The following is a 14971-nucleotide window of genomic DNA, read 5'->3' as shown; positions in this document are numbered from 1 at the left end:
GAGGTTATGAAATCTCCATCCTTGGAGGTTGTTAAAACCTGGCTAGACATGTTCTTGGCTGGGATGATCTAGCTGGAGAAGATCCTGCATTGAGCAGGGGGTTGGAAAAGATGACTCTTGAGGTCCCTTCCAAGCCACATTTTCTATGACATTATGTTTTCTGGGTTCCTGCACACGAGAGAGAGAGAGATGCAAAATGAATTGAGTTGAAAGGAAAAAATACATGTGCTTAATGAAATATGGCTTTAGCATCAGTAACTCACCCACACCTTGCTGTACTGGGTTTCCCTTCACCTTAATGGCAAGAACCTGCTAAAAAATGATCCTGGTTTCCAAAGCCACATTTTCTATGACATTATGTTTTCTGGGTTCCTGCACACGAGAGAGACAGAGATGCAAAATGAATTGAGTTGAAAGGAAAAAATACATGTGCTTAATGAAATATGGCTTTAGCATCAGTAACTCACCCACACCTTGCTGTACTGGGTTTCCCTTCACCTTAATGGCAAGAACCTGCTAAAAAATGATCCTGTGAACTGAGTTGAAAGGAAAAATATACTTACTAAAAAATGGCTTTAGTATCAGCCACTCACCCACTCCTCACTGCACTGCATTTCTCTTCAACTTAATGGCAAGACCCTGCTAAAAAATGATCCCAGTAGTGCATGCCTGCCTTTCACTGCTCTTCTGAGGTCCTCTTTGACCTCCTTGTTCCTTAGGCAGTGTATGATAGGGTTTAGCATTGGGGTCACCACAGTGTAGACGATAGACAACACCTTGTTAAAGTCAACAGAGTCAAGGGAGGCTGGGCGTGCATACATGAATATCAGGGTACCAAAGAAGACAGACACCACAACCAGGTGGGAGCCACAAGTAGAGAAGGCTTTCTGGCGCCCTGTGCCTGAGGGCATCTTCAGAATGGTGACAATGATAAGGGCATAGGAAACCACGACTGGGACAATGGAGCTCACAAGGACACCAGTGGCCACAACAAAGTCAACTGTTTCAGCCTCATGTGGGTCCACACAGGAGAGTTTCAATAAAGGTGACACATCACAGAAGAAGTGGTTAATCTCATTGGGCCCACAGAAAGACAGCTTACACAATGAGATCAGAGGTGGAATAATGACCAGAAAGGCACCTACCCAAGAGCACAGAGCCAGTCGAAAGCAAATGATGAGTCCTTTTCCAGAGACCTCAGAGCTAGGAGAGAGGAGACATTCATGAACAGACCACTCACGCTAGCAGCGCCACAGGCGGGTCATCCCTGGGCATCGGGGCTCAGGAGTGATGCGGGGTGGGCAGTGCACAATGCATGCAGACGTGCGGTCTCTCAGGGTCCTGCAGCCAGGAGATAGATGGTCAGGACAACAAAGAAAAACAAAAGTTGCAGTTTTTGAAGACTGGGAAAGCCCAGGATGATGAAATAAGTAGCCACTGTCATGTTCCCATTTCCCATTGCTAAATGATGTCTGCTCTGTTATGGACATAGAGAAAACAACAAAAAATGTTAGGATTAAAATATTACATGAACGTTTCAAAAAACCAGAGGAGGAAAAAGAGAGAGAGAGAATCCCCATTTTAAAACTGAACGCACTGGGACACAGTGATGAAATGATTTGTTAGAAGTCAGATATTATGTTAGCATCACAGAAGAAAAGAGATATCATGGCTACTCCCTATTTTTATACATAGACATGATCAAGTATGTGCCCCAAAGTTAAAAGGACGCTTTCCTTCATTAGTATTTTTCTAGATTCATCTTATAAATAAATAAAACCCCCTTCCCACCCACCAAAAGTAATTTAAGGGAATGGTATACAGTGAACACTTACCTTTTCTCTCATTTTTCAGGAGTAGATTTTGCTGAAGTATTTTCTGTCTGCAGCTGATGCACTTAAAATAATGAAATCAGCAGTAAGACTATCGAGACCAGGAAGCACAGTATGATAAGTGAAAACTCTGAGAGGTTAAAGACAAGTCATGCCTCCCCTTTAAGCTGAATATCAGAAATAACAATGGAAGAGGTTTAAGAAACGAGCAATGACGTTTGAAATCTCAGAATGGGTGGAATATATTGGTTTGTATTTCTCCTAATATCCTTGTGAGATACCGGTCTCTATAGAACCACTGAATTCTCAACAGATGATCTCCCTTAGGTATCCATTATCTCTAAAACCATTAGAGTTTACAGGGGGAATACACAGCTTCAAGGTGCAGGCTGAGGACAATGCTTAACTCATAGTCTAGCAGTTTAAATGCTTGGATGAAGGAGGTACAGGTTCAAAACCCCTCTGGGTGATGGCAGCCTTGGAACTAAATTTTCCTCTTCTGAACAAGCACCAAATTATTGGGCTAGAGGGTGCAATGTTCCTCTGTCAGTGTATTTTCAACAGATACAACTATAGGGTGATTATTTTTGACCACGAGGAAAATTGGAATCCCAAACTGTTCCCAAGTGTCAGGAACTACAGTTATGCTTGTCCTGTAGGCACATGAAGTGAAATGAGGTTTATCCCCCAGTTTTTAAAGGTCTTTAGCAGTCTTATCATGCAGAGGTGGCCAAAGTGGACAATACACATCACAAGTGGACATCGCTGGGACTAGAAGAATTTGCCAGTAACCATCTGTGAGAGAGAACAGTGAAATATAGAAAGCTTCCCCCAAGCCTTTGATCATCTGATGCAGCAGGGCATGAGAGAGGCGTCACATATGGATGTTGCTCTTAGTTTCTGGAAGTCAATACAGAACCAAATAGTCTGGTCAAGTTTTGGGACTAGTACAATGGGGCTACACGAGGCGGATAACTTTTTGGAGGAGGAAACCACTGCCAGGAGGTTCTAGCCGGGCCCATCTATCACTGCAGCAGCTGCAGTCACCACCACCTAGAATCAGAGAGGGAAGCAGGGGTGGAAGGGACATCTACAAGTCACCTAATCCAAACCCCCGCCCGAGGCAGGATTATCCCTATCCAAACCATCCTAAACATATATAATATAAACTCTTCAGGCAGCTATCTTGAACCCTGACACAACACAAGACATGACACCTTAACTTGCTATAGATAAAGCAGGGGAACCAAAGCAGCCAATATCTTGCTTAGCTTCCTCTTGTGCTGGGGATAGCTTATCCAGTAGGGCGACCCTTGAGTCTTGTCCACTGCTAGTCTTTTGAGGATGTGGTCCCAGCTCTGGCAGTGTTTCCTGGCTGTAGCACACCTCACTGGCCTTTCACACCTTCAGCAAATTCATATGGTAAATCTGGGGCCTGTGCAATTTCCTAATCAGGCAAACAGCACAGTCAACTTTCCCCCTCTGTCTCAGCACCTCATTGGGACTCTGCCATTTGCTTATCAACATGCTCCCAGGTAAGGGGAATAACAGTAAAATCCTATCTGCCTCAATGTTTTAACAGTGAAGAAGTGTTTTTTTTCCAGATAGCCATTCTGAGTCTACTTTGCTCCAACTTCAAGCCAGTCTGCACTCTGCTGCAAGAGAGAAAAGTTGTTTGCCATGCTCTTTATGACAGCCCTTCAGATATTTGAAGACTGCTGTCATGTCTCCTCTTAATTGCCTTTTCTTCAAAACAAACACACACCTTTCTTTCTAACTCCACTCATATGGCTTATTTCAAGCCCTTTATCATTTTTGTTGCCCACATCTGGGCCCTCTGTGACTTCTCCATGGCCTTTGTAAAAATGTGGAGCCCCAAACTGAACACAATACTTTAGATAAGGCCTAACCAATGGTGTGTAGAGCGGCACTATTGCATCCCATGTCTTGTGGTCAATGCTCCTACGATGCATCCCAAAACCACGTTTGCCTTTTGTGTAGCTGCATCACACTGAAGAATCAATGCAATCCACCAACCAGCCTACATCCTTCTCCAGGTGGCACCTGACTTTGCATATCTCTTCCTAGGACTACGGGAAGTGAAATTAATTAAAAATCCCTGGTGAAACTTGGTTAATAGTCATATTAACATACGAAGAGTTTGTTAATTTTTGTATCTGTTGATACATCAAGTTTTGGTAGTGGTTTCACTAGTGCCAAGTCCAGGGACAGAATTCTATTTCATGTACTAGACATTTAAGTGGCCCTTCCACAGCTGGGGAAAAGCCCTTTAAAGTGGCCATCCCATAGCTTAGGCATGCAAGTTATGCCCCGTTTTGATTCTGGAATCACCATTATATGGCTATGTGCATTTCCTGGCTGCAAATTAGCTGCTTAACCTTCATTTCCAGCTTCTCAGTATGCTCCAGATTAGTCTAAAACATTTCCACAGGTATACAGAGACCATTACACCTGGGCATGATTCAGACTGTCCCTTTAAAGGGCCACAGAAAGCACAAAAAGTTAGTTTTGCCTGAACCATGACTAGCAGACTATGAGTTAAAGGAAGTAGAGGGGGCTTAGTGGAGTATTAGACATGCTCAGGACATTAAAGGTAGGCAGCCAGGGCTGGGAAGCAGGATAAAACTAGCTACACTGGGCCAGGAAATTGGGAGGGAAACTTGAGAGAAGCTTTAAGAGGCAGGGCATTGGGCTTGGGGACAGGGTAGGATACCTGTTGGAGGAGCAGGTAACATGAGGCCAGAAAATAGAAAAGGACATGTTTCCACTTCCTATGGTTTCAACACCAGGCTGAGCACCAGCCCTGGTCATAGGCCCAGCTTTAAGGGTATGAGCTACCCTCAGCCACATGGGCCTAAGTGATGAAGCCAGCACAGAGCAGAACCAGCTCAATGCCAGCATCATGTGTCACCTCTGTGACATATTGCAGGGCAGGTTTTGTACCAATGCTGCCCTCTCTCACCTAGATATGGTCATGTTTTCATGATGGTGGTCCTCAGAGTTCACTGATGTCAGGACAAAGATCCCCGATTCCAAAAATGACTTCTCTACTTGGTCCTAGTCAGCCATTCTCAGGTGATCCTACAACAGAGTTTCATGTCTAGATGGTTGCTAGGTGAAGAGTTTTTTCTCACTGTTCTCCTTTACACTCACTTTGCTCTGAAGGACCTTGTGGTTAACGGCCCCTGCTTCTGCAGTGCTAGTTAGGATGACCTGCATGAAGAGCCATGTCTTTGGAAACTGGTGCTGGAAAACTAGGGCACGGGTCTCATTGCCACTTCCCTATTGTTCTTGCATGGGTAGTCATAGCTACCTCTTCCAACTGTGGCTCCCCACCTTCATGGGGCAACCCAAGGGTGATAATAAACATTGGTGCAATTGTACTCACAAGGGCACCGGTTGTTGGAGATAGTTGTAGGCATTCAAAAAATGCCTTGGCAATGCGTGTCAATTAATGGCATATTACATTGGGATTTTTATGGCATGCTGCATTCTGCACAACATAGTATTCCTCTTCTTGAAGGGGCTGCACATGGAAGAAGTAGTCCTGGGGGATGAGGATTGCAAACTCTCAGCCTTGGAAGGTAAGAGCATGGAAGCACCAGACAAAGCTAAACCAAAAGCAGAGGCCCCAGAGGCTGAGGGAGATCTTGGAGTCATAGTTGACTCCAAGATGAACATGAGCCAGCAGTGTAACGAGGCCATCAACAAAGCCAATTGCACCTTGTCATGTATTAGCAGATGCATGACCAACAGATCAAGGGAGATGATGCTCCCCCTCTATTCAGCACTAGTCAGGCCACAGTTGGAGTAGTGTGTCCAGTTTTGGGTGCCACACTTCAAGAGGGACATGGAGGATCTGGAGAGGAGGGCCACTCGCATGATTAGTGGTCACCATGAAAGACCCTACAAGGAGAGGTTGAGAGATCTGGATCTCTTCAGCCTATACAAAAGATGACAGAGGGGTGACCTTGTAGCCGCCTATAAATTTATCAGGGGAGGACAACAGGGAATTGAGGATGTGCTGTTTACCAGAGCACCCCAGGGAATAACTAGGAATAATGGGTGCAAACTAGTGGAGAGTAGATTTAGGTCTGACATTAGGAAGAAATGGTTCGGACATGATTATCCATTGGGTCCCTTCTGACTCTATAATCTATGAATTCAGGTGGCTCCTGAGAGAGGAGCAGTGAAGGGATCCCAGGCATTGCACAGATGAAAAAACAGTTTCAGTTAACAGTAAAATTGAGGCTGACAATTGATTTCTCTGGGTAATCCTTGACAAAACGGGTTGCACATAGCCACACAGACACATTTCATGCCAGGCCAAAAGGAGGACCCAGGGAACTACAGACCAGTTAGCCTCATCTCAATACCTGGGAAATTATTGGAGCATGTCCTAGGGAAGTCCATTTGCAAGCAATTAGAGAAGGAAAGACTGACCACCAGCACTTGGCATGGATTTACTAAAAACAAATTGTACAAACTTGATCTTTTTTGACCAAGTAACTACTTGGGTCACTGAAGTGAATACTGTAGATATCATATATCTGGCTTCAGCAAGGCTTTTGACAAAGTCCCTCATGAGTTTCTCATAAACAAATTGGAGACATGTAGGCTGAATAAAATTACTATAAGGTGGATAGGCACAAGCAGAGGATAATTAGAAATGGATCCATGTCAGCATGGCAGGAGTTTTTGAGTGGACTCCCGTATGGGGTCCATCCTGGACCTGATGCTGTTCAACTTGTTTATTAATGGTTTGAAGCTGGCAGAGAAAGCTTCTTGAGAAAGTTTTGAGTTAGCATGAAACTGGGAAGGACTGTGAACCTGGAGAACACAATTCAGTAGGATCTTGAAAGATTGGAGAGCTGGGCTGGAGTTAAGAGGATAAAGTTTAGTGATGGCAAATGCAAGGCACTACATCTTGGAAAGACTAATCAGAAATATAAAATGGGTGATACTTGGCTGGATGTAAACACTATGGGGAAAGATCTAGGAGTCTTGGTAGAATATAGACTCAATATAAAAGACAAACACAATTTTGGGAGGCATCAAGAAAAGCACTGGTACAACACACCGGAGGTGATAGTGTTGCCCTGTGGGGTCAGGCCAGCGCTGAGGATCTCAATATCACGCTTAGACAGGAGGGCCTGGTGTACAATTGCACATACACACACACAAAAATCAATTAGGTGCATACACACACTCTAGGTGTATACACCCCCACCAAGTGCACACACACACACACATCCAAAATTACCAGCCTAAGCACTTGCACACCTATCACCAGTTCAAGCACCTACACACAATACACACCAAAAGTTAGACAAAAATCAATTGTCAATACTTGCACACCCAATACACATACACAGATCACTAATTCATATATCACACACGATGACATATATGCATGAACTGGTGAATATACATATATGTATATACCACCCACATACACATACAGACAGGTGAGTTCCTAACTTGAGTGGTATGGGGTGTATATGTGTGTGCTTAGGGTACTTGGGATATGTAAGGTGCTTGGTGACTATGGGAGGGGGAATTAAGGGTCAAAGATCTCCAGAAGGAGGGGAAGGAGGGAGATGGATGGGGGTTAAAATGCAAGGGTAAAAGTTGCTGGGGCCAGGGTTAGAACTGGCAGACTGGAGGGGAGCTGGGGTTCCTTAAGGTCAAGTGGCCCCAGGGCTACTCAAGGTCACTAGTGCAAGGGAAAAAGCCTGGTGGCAAGGAGGAGGCAGCCAGGAAAGAGAGAGAGAGACAGAAAGCTGGGCAATCAAGGCTGTAAACTGAGGCAGAAAGCTGGGAGATCAAGAGGAATATAAGTGGTGGCAAGGAGGAAACAGTCAAGAAACAGTCAAAAACCCAACTCGGGGTTTCAAAATAATAGGTTTATTAAACAGACAACACAGTACACATCCCCATGAAGTTATTGATACACACACACACACACACACACACACACACACTGGTAGCAGGAGAAAGAGACGCAGTGGAAGGGCTGGAGTCCAGGTAGGGAAGAGAAGCAGAGTCCAAGTCCTTGGTTGAAGAGAGGGTGGGGGTGATAGATACCTATCCAGGCTGGAAGGGGGACCTTGACGGCCAGTTGGGGTCTTTGTCCAGTAGGTGTTGTCCAGAGTGGGTCGCCGGCCAGGCCTCTGGGTGGGTAGGTGGTGTGGCATGGTGCTGGTCCAGATGGAAAGGGCATCCCATTGGGTCTGTCTTCACTGCCCCCTTTTATAGGGGCAGACCTCCTATGACCCTAGTGGCATGGGCATGCCCAGACAAGAGTCATCCCCTGGTGTACTGAGCATGTGCACTTCTAGGTAAGGACATGCAGTTTCAGGTGTCTGTAATGGTCAGTTGACTGATTTCTGCAGCAGTCTTTGTCTCCCAAATTTTGAGCCAGGGAGGGTCAAAGCAGCGTGATGGTTGGGTCATCTAGTTGATGGTTCGGTCATTCAGAGGGAGCTATTTTTAGACCTAATGGCATTGTCTCTCAAGCACTCTCATTCATCCCCATTCATTCAGGAACCAATTTACATAGGAGAGGTAGGTATGCGTCATAGTTTACATCATACTTACACAACAGGGCATGGGGACCAGATGGGACCCCCCTGACACGCAAAATGGATACTTGACATCACTCATGCCAATCCACATTGCAGGTCTAAATCATACAATGTTAATATGAAACAATAACAATCAATGCACAAATGATAAGAATACAATATAATGCAATATAAAACAGTAAAAATCAACACAAACATAACAGAACACTATTTACAATATAAAAAGGGGTTTATTACAATAATAGTATACAAGAACTTAGCTTACCTAGTGTTACTTGTAATCACCTATAAGGGATAGAGAGGGCAGAGAGAAAGTCAGAAATGGTTAGGTGAAGGGAAGGGAATGTATTTTCAAGTTAAAAATAAGATAAACTGGGAGTTTGGCTACAATAGTGGGCAAGATGCTTTACTCTGATGTAGCATAGTTTACTGTGCAATAAGCATGTGCATCTACATGTGCATTGGTAAGGGATTGCCTAGGTGTAGCTTTGCCTGTGTTCTACTGTTGCTTCTAGGCTTTGCTGGTGGCCACATGGAGTTAAGAAGGATTTTTTTCCCCTTTTCTTCTGCTACCCATGTCAATGGTCTTTTTTTTTTTTAGCTTTCCTCAAAGGCATTGACTGTTGGATGCAGTCAAGGGTGGGGGTTTACCTGTGGCAGGTTAGGGTGTTATGTTTGTTTTTGTGTCATGGGTGACTGTATGGTTCTAACAGGTTAGACAATGGATTTCAATGGGATGGTTTGGATAGGAATGATCCTGCCTCAGGCAAGGTGTTGGACTAGATGACCTCTAGAGGGGTCCCTTCGATCCCTACTTCTCTATGCTTCTATAAACAGGGAGGGGCTAGTATCTCTATGGCCATTCTCAGTCACATCTGGAACTTTGCAGAAGTTTGCAGCCTGGTCCATAGGAGGCCATGTGGAAGCCTAATAATATGTCTGTGGGAATGGAGAATTCCAGTTGGCCAGACTACAGTCCCCTTCGGGGCACGGCTGGTGAACTCAGACAGGTGGGGTGGGTGGAGTGTCACACTATATCATTCATTTTCATTTTTTAATTTAATTTAATTTATTCAATTTTTGTTTGTTTATGAAAACTATGCCATAAAACATAACATGTAATTTTTTATGTTTATCAAAACTAAACCTCCAAGCTTCCTGGCTGCAAACCCCGCCACCTCCCGGGCTGCACCCCCCCAGGTCCCCAGCTGCAAACTCCCAGCTCCCTGGCTGCAAACCACCCACTCCCGGCTGAAGTACCCGGCCAGCTGCAAACCTCCGCATTCCCTCAGCCCCTAGCCAGCTTCCCCCCCTGCCCCAAAACTACTCGGGTGTTTCTACTGCTCATGCACCACTGGGGTGTTAAGGAGATGGCTCCAAGGTGCTTACTGCGTGTACTCAACTTTTTGTTGTGTATGCTTAGTGGACAAGCATAATTATTGGTTATGTTACTAGCAGACATAGGCAAGAAAAAAAAGTATTACTTTTGTTTACACTGTTAATTCAACAGACACTGTTTTGGATACTTCCAGTTAATGATACTATTATTTTTATTCATTTATTTACCTGACACAGGTTTTGTGTGTCATTTTGAAACTGGTGGGTGGCACCCGAGCACCCTCTATTGACCTACTGCCACTCTCCCCTTCCCTGTCAGGAGGGAAACTATTCACTGGCAAGTGGGCCTGGGAAAGGATGGTCTTCTGTTATAATCCCAGGTAGATGCGGGCATGTTAAAGTAACTCTTCATCTCCCTTTGCACCACTAAGTGGAGCCAAACTCTGTATCCTTTATTCCAGGACTTTACTGCTTTTTTGGGGTAGGACAGGAATAGGAGTGTGGCATGTAGCCTGGAGCTTGAGAAACCAGCATAGGGGTGTGGCTTGGGAAAAGAAAAATCTTGAAGAAAAGATTGGTTGAAGTGTATGGGGAGGGGAGAGACGTAAGAGGTTGGGATCTGTTGTGTAATTCTTCTCATTCACATAAATCTGTGGTTATTTAGCCCAGTGATCATTACAAATAGGAGTGATCAACATTTGTGAATCTATCAGGGCTTTGAGCCAATTTCAGTTGTTAGGAGGCTGATGTTTGTATAAGGTTTTATCAAGGTTAGACCAGGAACTGTCGGTCAATTAGAGGGATGACCATTATGACAATGGTCTGGCATGATCCTTGGCACCATATTTGGCAAGTGGGACAGTAACAAAAAGTTTGGCCTGTCTGACAGACCTTCTAGGTTTTTAAATTAGGGTTATTCCTTATGCAGAGCTCCCCAGCACTCAACTTTACACCCCCCGTTCTACCTGCTTGTGATTTGTTTGGATTTAAATAGCAGTAAAAGCAGCCTAGCAAAGCTACACAGGTCTCAATGCATTAGGAACATTAACCAGAGCCAGCCAGGGCAACATAGCTTCCCATTAGTCCCTTGCCTAGTCACAGACAATTGGACCGCCTCCCTGAGACTCCATCAAATCAGTGCCCTTGGCACTTTGTCTGCAAGGCCTGGACATTTGAGCTATGTCCCACCAGCCTACACCCATCCAGTGGCTCTTGACTCCAGAGGAATCTGGGCCAGCTTCTCAGCTAAGTGAGGAGGTTGGTGCAGGGAAGTACAGCAACAGAGATCCCAGACTATTCTTCCCCATTATTATCTTCTCTTTTCAACCTTTGCCCACTGACTGGTGGGCAAGATGGAAGATGCTTACAAAGGAAACTTCACCAGGCATTAAACCCTGCCAACTCTGTTCTTAGCATGGAGTTGCTGAGGGTTGAGATCAGGGTGTCCAGGGATGGGTTCTTCCTTGTGCTCCATGGTCTGGCTACAATTAAGCCCAATGGCTCCACTCAAGCACAGAGCTTTTGTGGGGTGAGACCAGTAGAGGTTTGGAAGGTGGGAAGGGGTAGATAGCTGTGCATCCTGGGATGCTGGAGGACTGCAAATTAAATGTTTGGGGTGTGTCTGTGTCACCATATGGCAACATTGCTATGGTGCCATGCTTTAGTACTTCTCTTTGGAAGTACTAAAGCATGGTGCAGTATAGGCGGTTACTGTGCCTTATTCATGGCTCATGGTTAGTTTTTTGCTGCTACACCGCCGTAGCAGTGCGTTATAATGGGGAATTGTGCTGCTATGGCAAAATACCTGGTGATCCCATGTAGATCCACATAATTGCTATGGTTCTGTAGTGTGCCATATGGTGATGTAGCACATCACTACATTGCCATAGGTTGACATGTAGACGCACCCTTTGTCTCCTCAAAGCAGACTCACAGTATCCTGGAAGGACCAGGGTAAACTGGATTAAAGGACACCCTCACTTGAATTGACTTATCTTTAAAATGCTTAGAGGGTACTTAGAGCACTCCCCCTGGAAATAGGACACAAGGAATATAGACCTACCTCCTCAGTGACTGAACCTGTAGCTATTCCTTTCCAGTGAAGGGCGCTAACCAACTCAGCCAGCATTTTATATTCATTATTTGCCCCATTGATTACAGTCGTGAATGAGAAACAGAACACATTCACCAGGGCTGTATTTCCTCCCTACATGTGCATTAATGCACCATAGTTAGAGCACATTAATGTTAGTACTTTCTTAACTAAGTACTAAATCAATGCACAGTAACTGGCGCTACTGCACGAGTTTTTGCAGACACTAACTGTGCAGTAGCTTAATACTACTGTGTAGCAGAGTATTAGCACAGGTTTTGCCTGGCATGCTACTGCACAGTGTTATTAGGATACTATACCGTTTTATTAGGCTACTGTGCAGTGTTATTAGGCTACTATTAGGTCTACTTGTGTAGACACACCCGCAGAATGGGAATCCACATCCCTTTCCGGCTGTTGTATCTCTTGAGTATACAGATACTGCTTTGAGGTTTCAATTATATTCTCTATGTACAGACTCTCTTATTAGGGTATGGAACCCATCACTCAGTTACTTGGACCAAAAGACCAGTGTCAACTGATAAAACGCCACAAAGGTTAAGAACATCCATGTGACGGCTCCAACTTCCAGGGTAGTCGGACATCATTTAATGCTTTGTGGAGTACATCCCAATTATAGCGAAGATCCCAGAGACTCTTCAAAGGAAATGTTAAACCAGAGACCTTTTGCTAGAAGGAAAGCACAATTTACAGGTCTAGAAAAAACAAGGAATGCCTGAACATAATGCTCCTTCAAAATTGCTCATGCTAGTTTCCAGCTTTCACTCAGTGTTCCTCTTCTATTGTCCCACACAATCATCTGAGCCGTCTCCTACAGTGAGGATCTGTTCACTGGAGGTCAGCTTTATCATTACAATGTCCTTTGTTTTACTTTGCTTCCATAGCCCTATTTCACTTCAGGTAGTGATACTCAGTATTCTTAGAAATAAACTTACAAGGGCTTGATACCTTCATTGCCCTCCTCAGTTCTGGCCTTTGCACAAAATTAATAAAAGTATAGACACTTTCTTGGGGAGGTGTGCAGTATGTTCCCAGCAGAAGGCAGCCATTTAGCAATTAGCATAACTATATAATCAAATGCACAGAAGTTTGCATGGTAATAATACAATAAAACACAGTGCTTCCATATTCTTCACATCAAGTAAATAAGTTTCACATGTCCCTTGTGTGTTTTAAATTTAAATCCAGGGTTTGGACTCTCCGAATTCTTTTTGAAGGCACACAATTGCCCATAGCCTTCCTCAGGGCTTCCCTGAACTCCTTATTCCTCAGACTGTATATAAGAGGGTTTAATAAAGGGGTCAATATGGCATAAAAAACTGAGAACACTTTGTTTTGGTCTCTCAATACATCACTTTTTGGTAATGTGTAGACAATTATTAGACTACCATAGAATATTGTAACCACAACAAGGTGTGAGGAGCAGGTAGAAAAGGCTTTTTTTCTCCCGGTGGTGGAAGGGATTCTTAGGATGGTGGCAATGATACAAATATAGGACATGAGGGTCAACACAAAGGGAAGCACAGTGCACATTGTGCCCTCCACAGACATAGCTATTTCTGTTGCATGTGTGTCACTGCAGGACAGCACTAGCAATGGAGTGTAATCACAGAAGAAATGATCAATATGGTTGGACCCACAGAAAGTCAGTTGTGATACCAAGAATGATGTGAAGGTGTTAGACACAAATCCACTTATCCAAGCCCATGCTGCTAGTTGGATACAGACCTTGCTGTTCATCAAGGATGCATAATGCAGTGGTTTATATATTGCTAAGAACCGATCATAAGACATGGCAGATAAGAGATAACACTCAGAACATGCCAGGGAACCAAATGCATAAAACTGAAAGAAGCAACCACTTAATGAAATCCCATATTGTTTGTTAAGCAAACTAGACAACATCCTGGGCAGGATGGTGGAGGTGGAGCAGATTTCTAAGCAGGACAAATTCCCCAGGAAGAAGTACATGGGGGTGTGAAGGCGGTGCTCAGTGACAATTAGGGCAATAATGACAATGTTTCCTACCATGGTCAAAACGTAGATCATGAGGAAGAGCAGGAAGAAAAGACTTTGCAGGTCATGGAGATCACCAAATCCCAGGAAGATAAATTCTGTGACAAATGTTTGGTTTCCTTGTTCTGGGTCTGCCATGGTCTTTATCTGTCAGAATAATAATAAAGAAAACACAGACACACCAAAAAAGTTAAAACATTAAAAGTAAATTTATGTCATCCCATCTACTTAATATTATACCTTTTTCTTTCACCTTTCATTATAACTCTGAAACAGGCTGTGAGATCCTGGATCATGTACCCAAGTGGCCTGATATTTTTACTCTGTTCCAGGAGTGATCTGTTTTTTCCATTAGGAAACATTTGAAAAAAGTCATCCAGGTATCCAGAAACCCACTATTATCCTTTTTACCATCTTTCTTTTATTGTTTTCTTGCAGGCAGCACTCCTTCCAACAGAAACAAACCAATATTGAGGAGTCCACTACTGCCAATGACCTGCTTTGCAGTTGGGATCTCATAGCTAGCAGACAGGATTTAAGTTGTCAGCTTTCAGGGTCTTTCTGACAGATTTGGGTCTCTAAATCCCTAAAGTCTGTGCCTTAGGCTGTACATGCCTAAATAGTGCATCCATAGCTGTTAAACTGCAGTTTTTAGCACTCACGCACATTTTACCTTTCAGTCCTGCCTATACTAGCCTACAGCCTATTGCATGGGGAAATAAGATCACTCATGTAAGCATTTCAACCTGGGCAAATCACAGTGTGTCAATGGGGCAAAGACCACATGTAGCACAATTAATCTCTCAGTTTTTACCCCCAGCCAAGCAACTGCTGTACCTGCATGGGAAGGGAGACACTTGCTTTCTACAAGAAGGAAAACATAGGAAGGAAAAATGAGACACAGATTTAAAAAAAGAGGAATGACAAAACTGCATCCTTCCCAGATTGCATACAAAGAGGGGGCCTTTGTGACATGCAGGATTATACTACTGTCTAGGAAAGCAGCATGTTTCCAAAGGTCAAAATCCAGTACAATAAAATGCTGATTCCAGCATCTATGAAGA

General features: G+C 44.0%; 1 protein-coding gene across 1 annotated transcript in view; it reads right to left on the bottom strand.

The window, feature by feature from the left end:
• Window positions 1–13043: 13043 nt before the first annotated feature.
• LOC106723227 (olfactory receptor 11A1-like) overlaps window positions 13044–14971 on the bottom strand; it is a 3692-nt gene continuing 1764 nt past the window's right edge. The window contains exon 2 of the mRNA XM_014527223.2: window positions 13044–14054. Within this exon, the coding sequence (XP_014382709.2) occupies window positions 13044–14054 (1011 nt within the window). The remainder of the gene's footprint in view (window positions 14055–14971) is intronic.

Source organism: Alligator sinensis, unplaced genomic scaffold, assembly GCF_000455745.1.
Source record: "Alligator sinensis unplaced genomic scaffold, ASM45574v1 scaffold2034_1, whole genome shotgun sequence".
Classification (NCBI taxonomy): Eukaryota; Metazoa; Chordata; order Crocodylia; family Alligatoridae; genus Alligator; species Alligator sinensis.
Note: the sequence above shows the minus strand (reverse complement) of the source record. Positions and strands in the feature narration are given on the sequence as shown.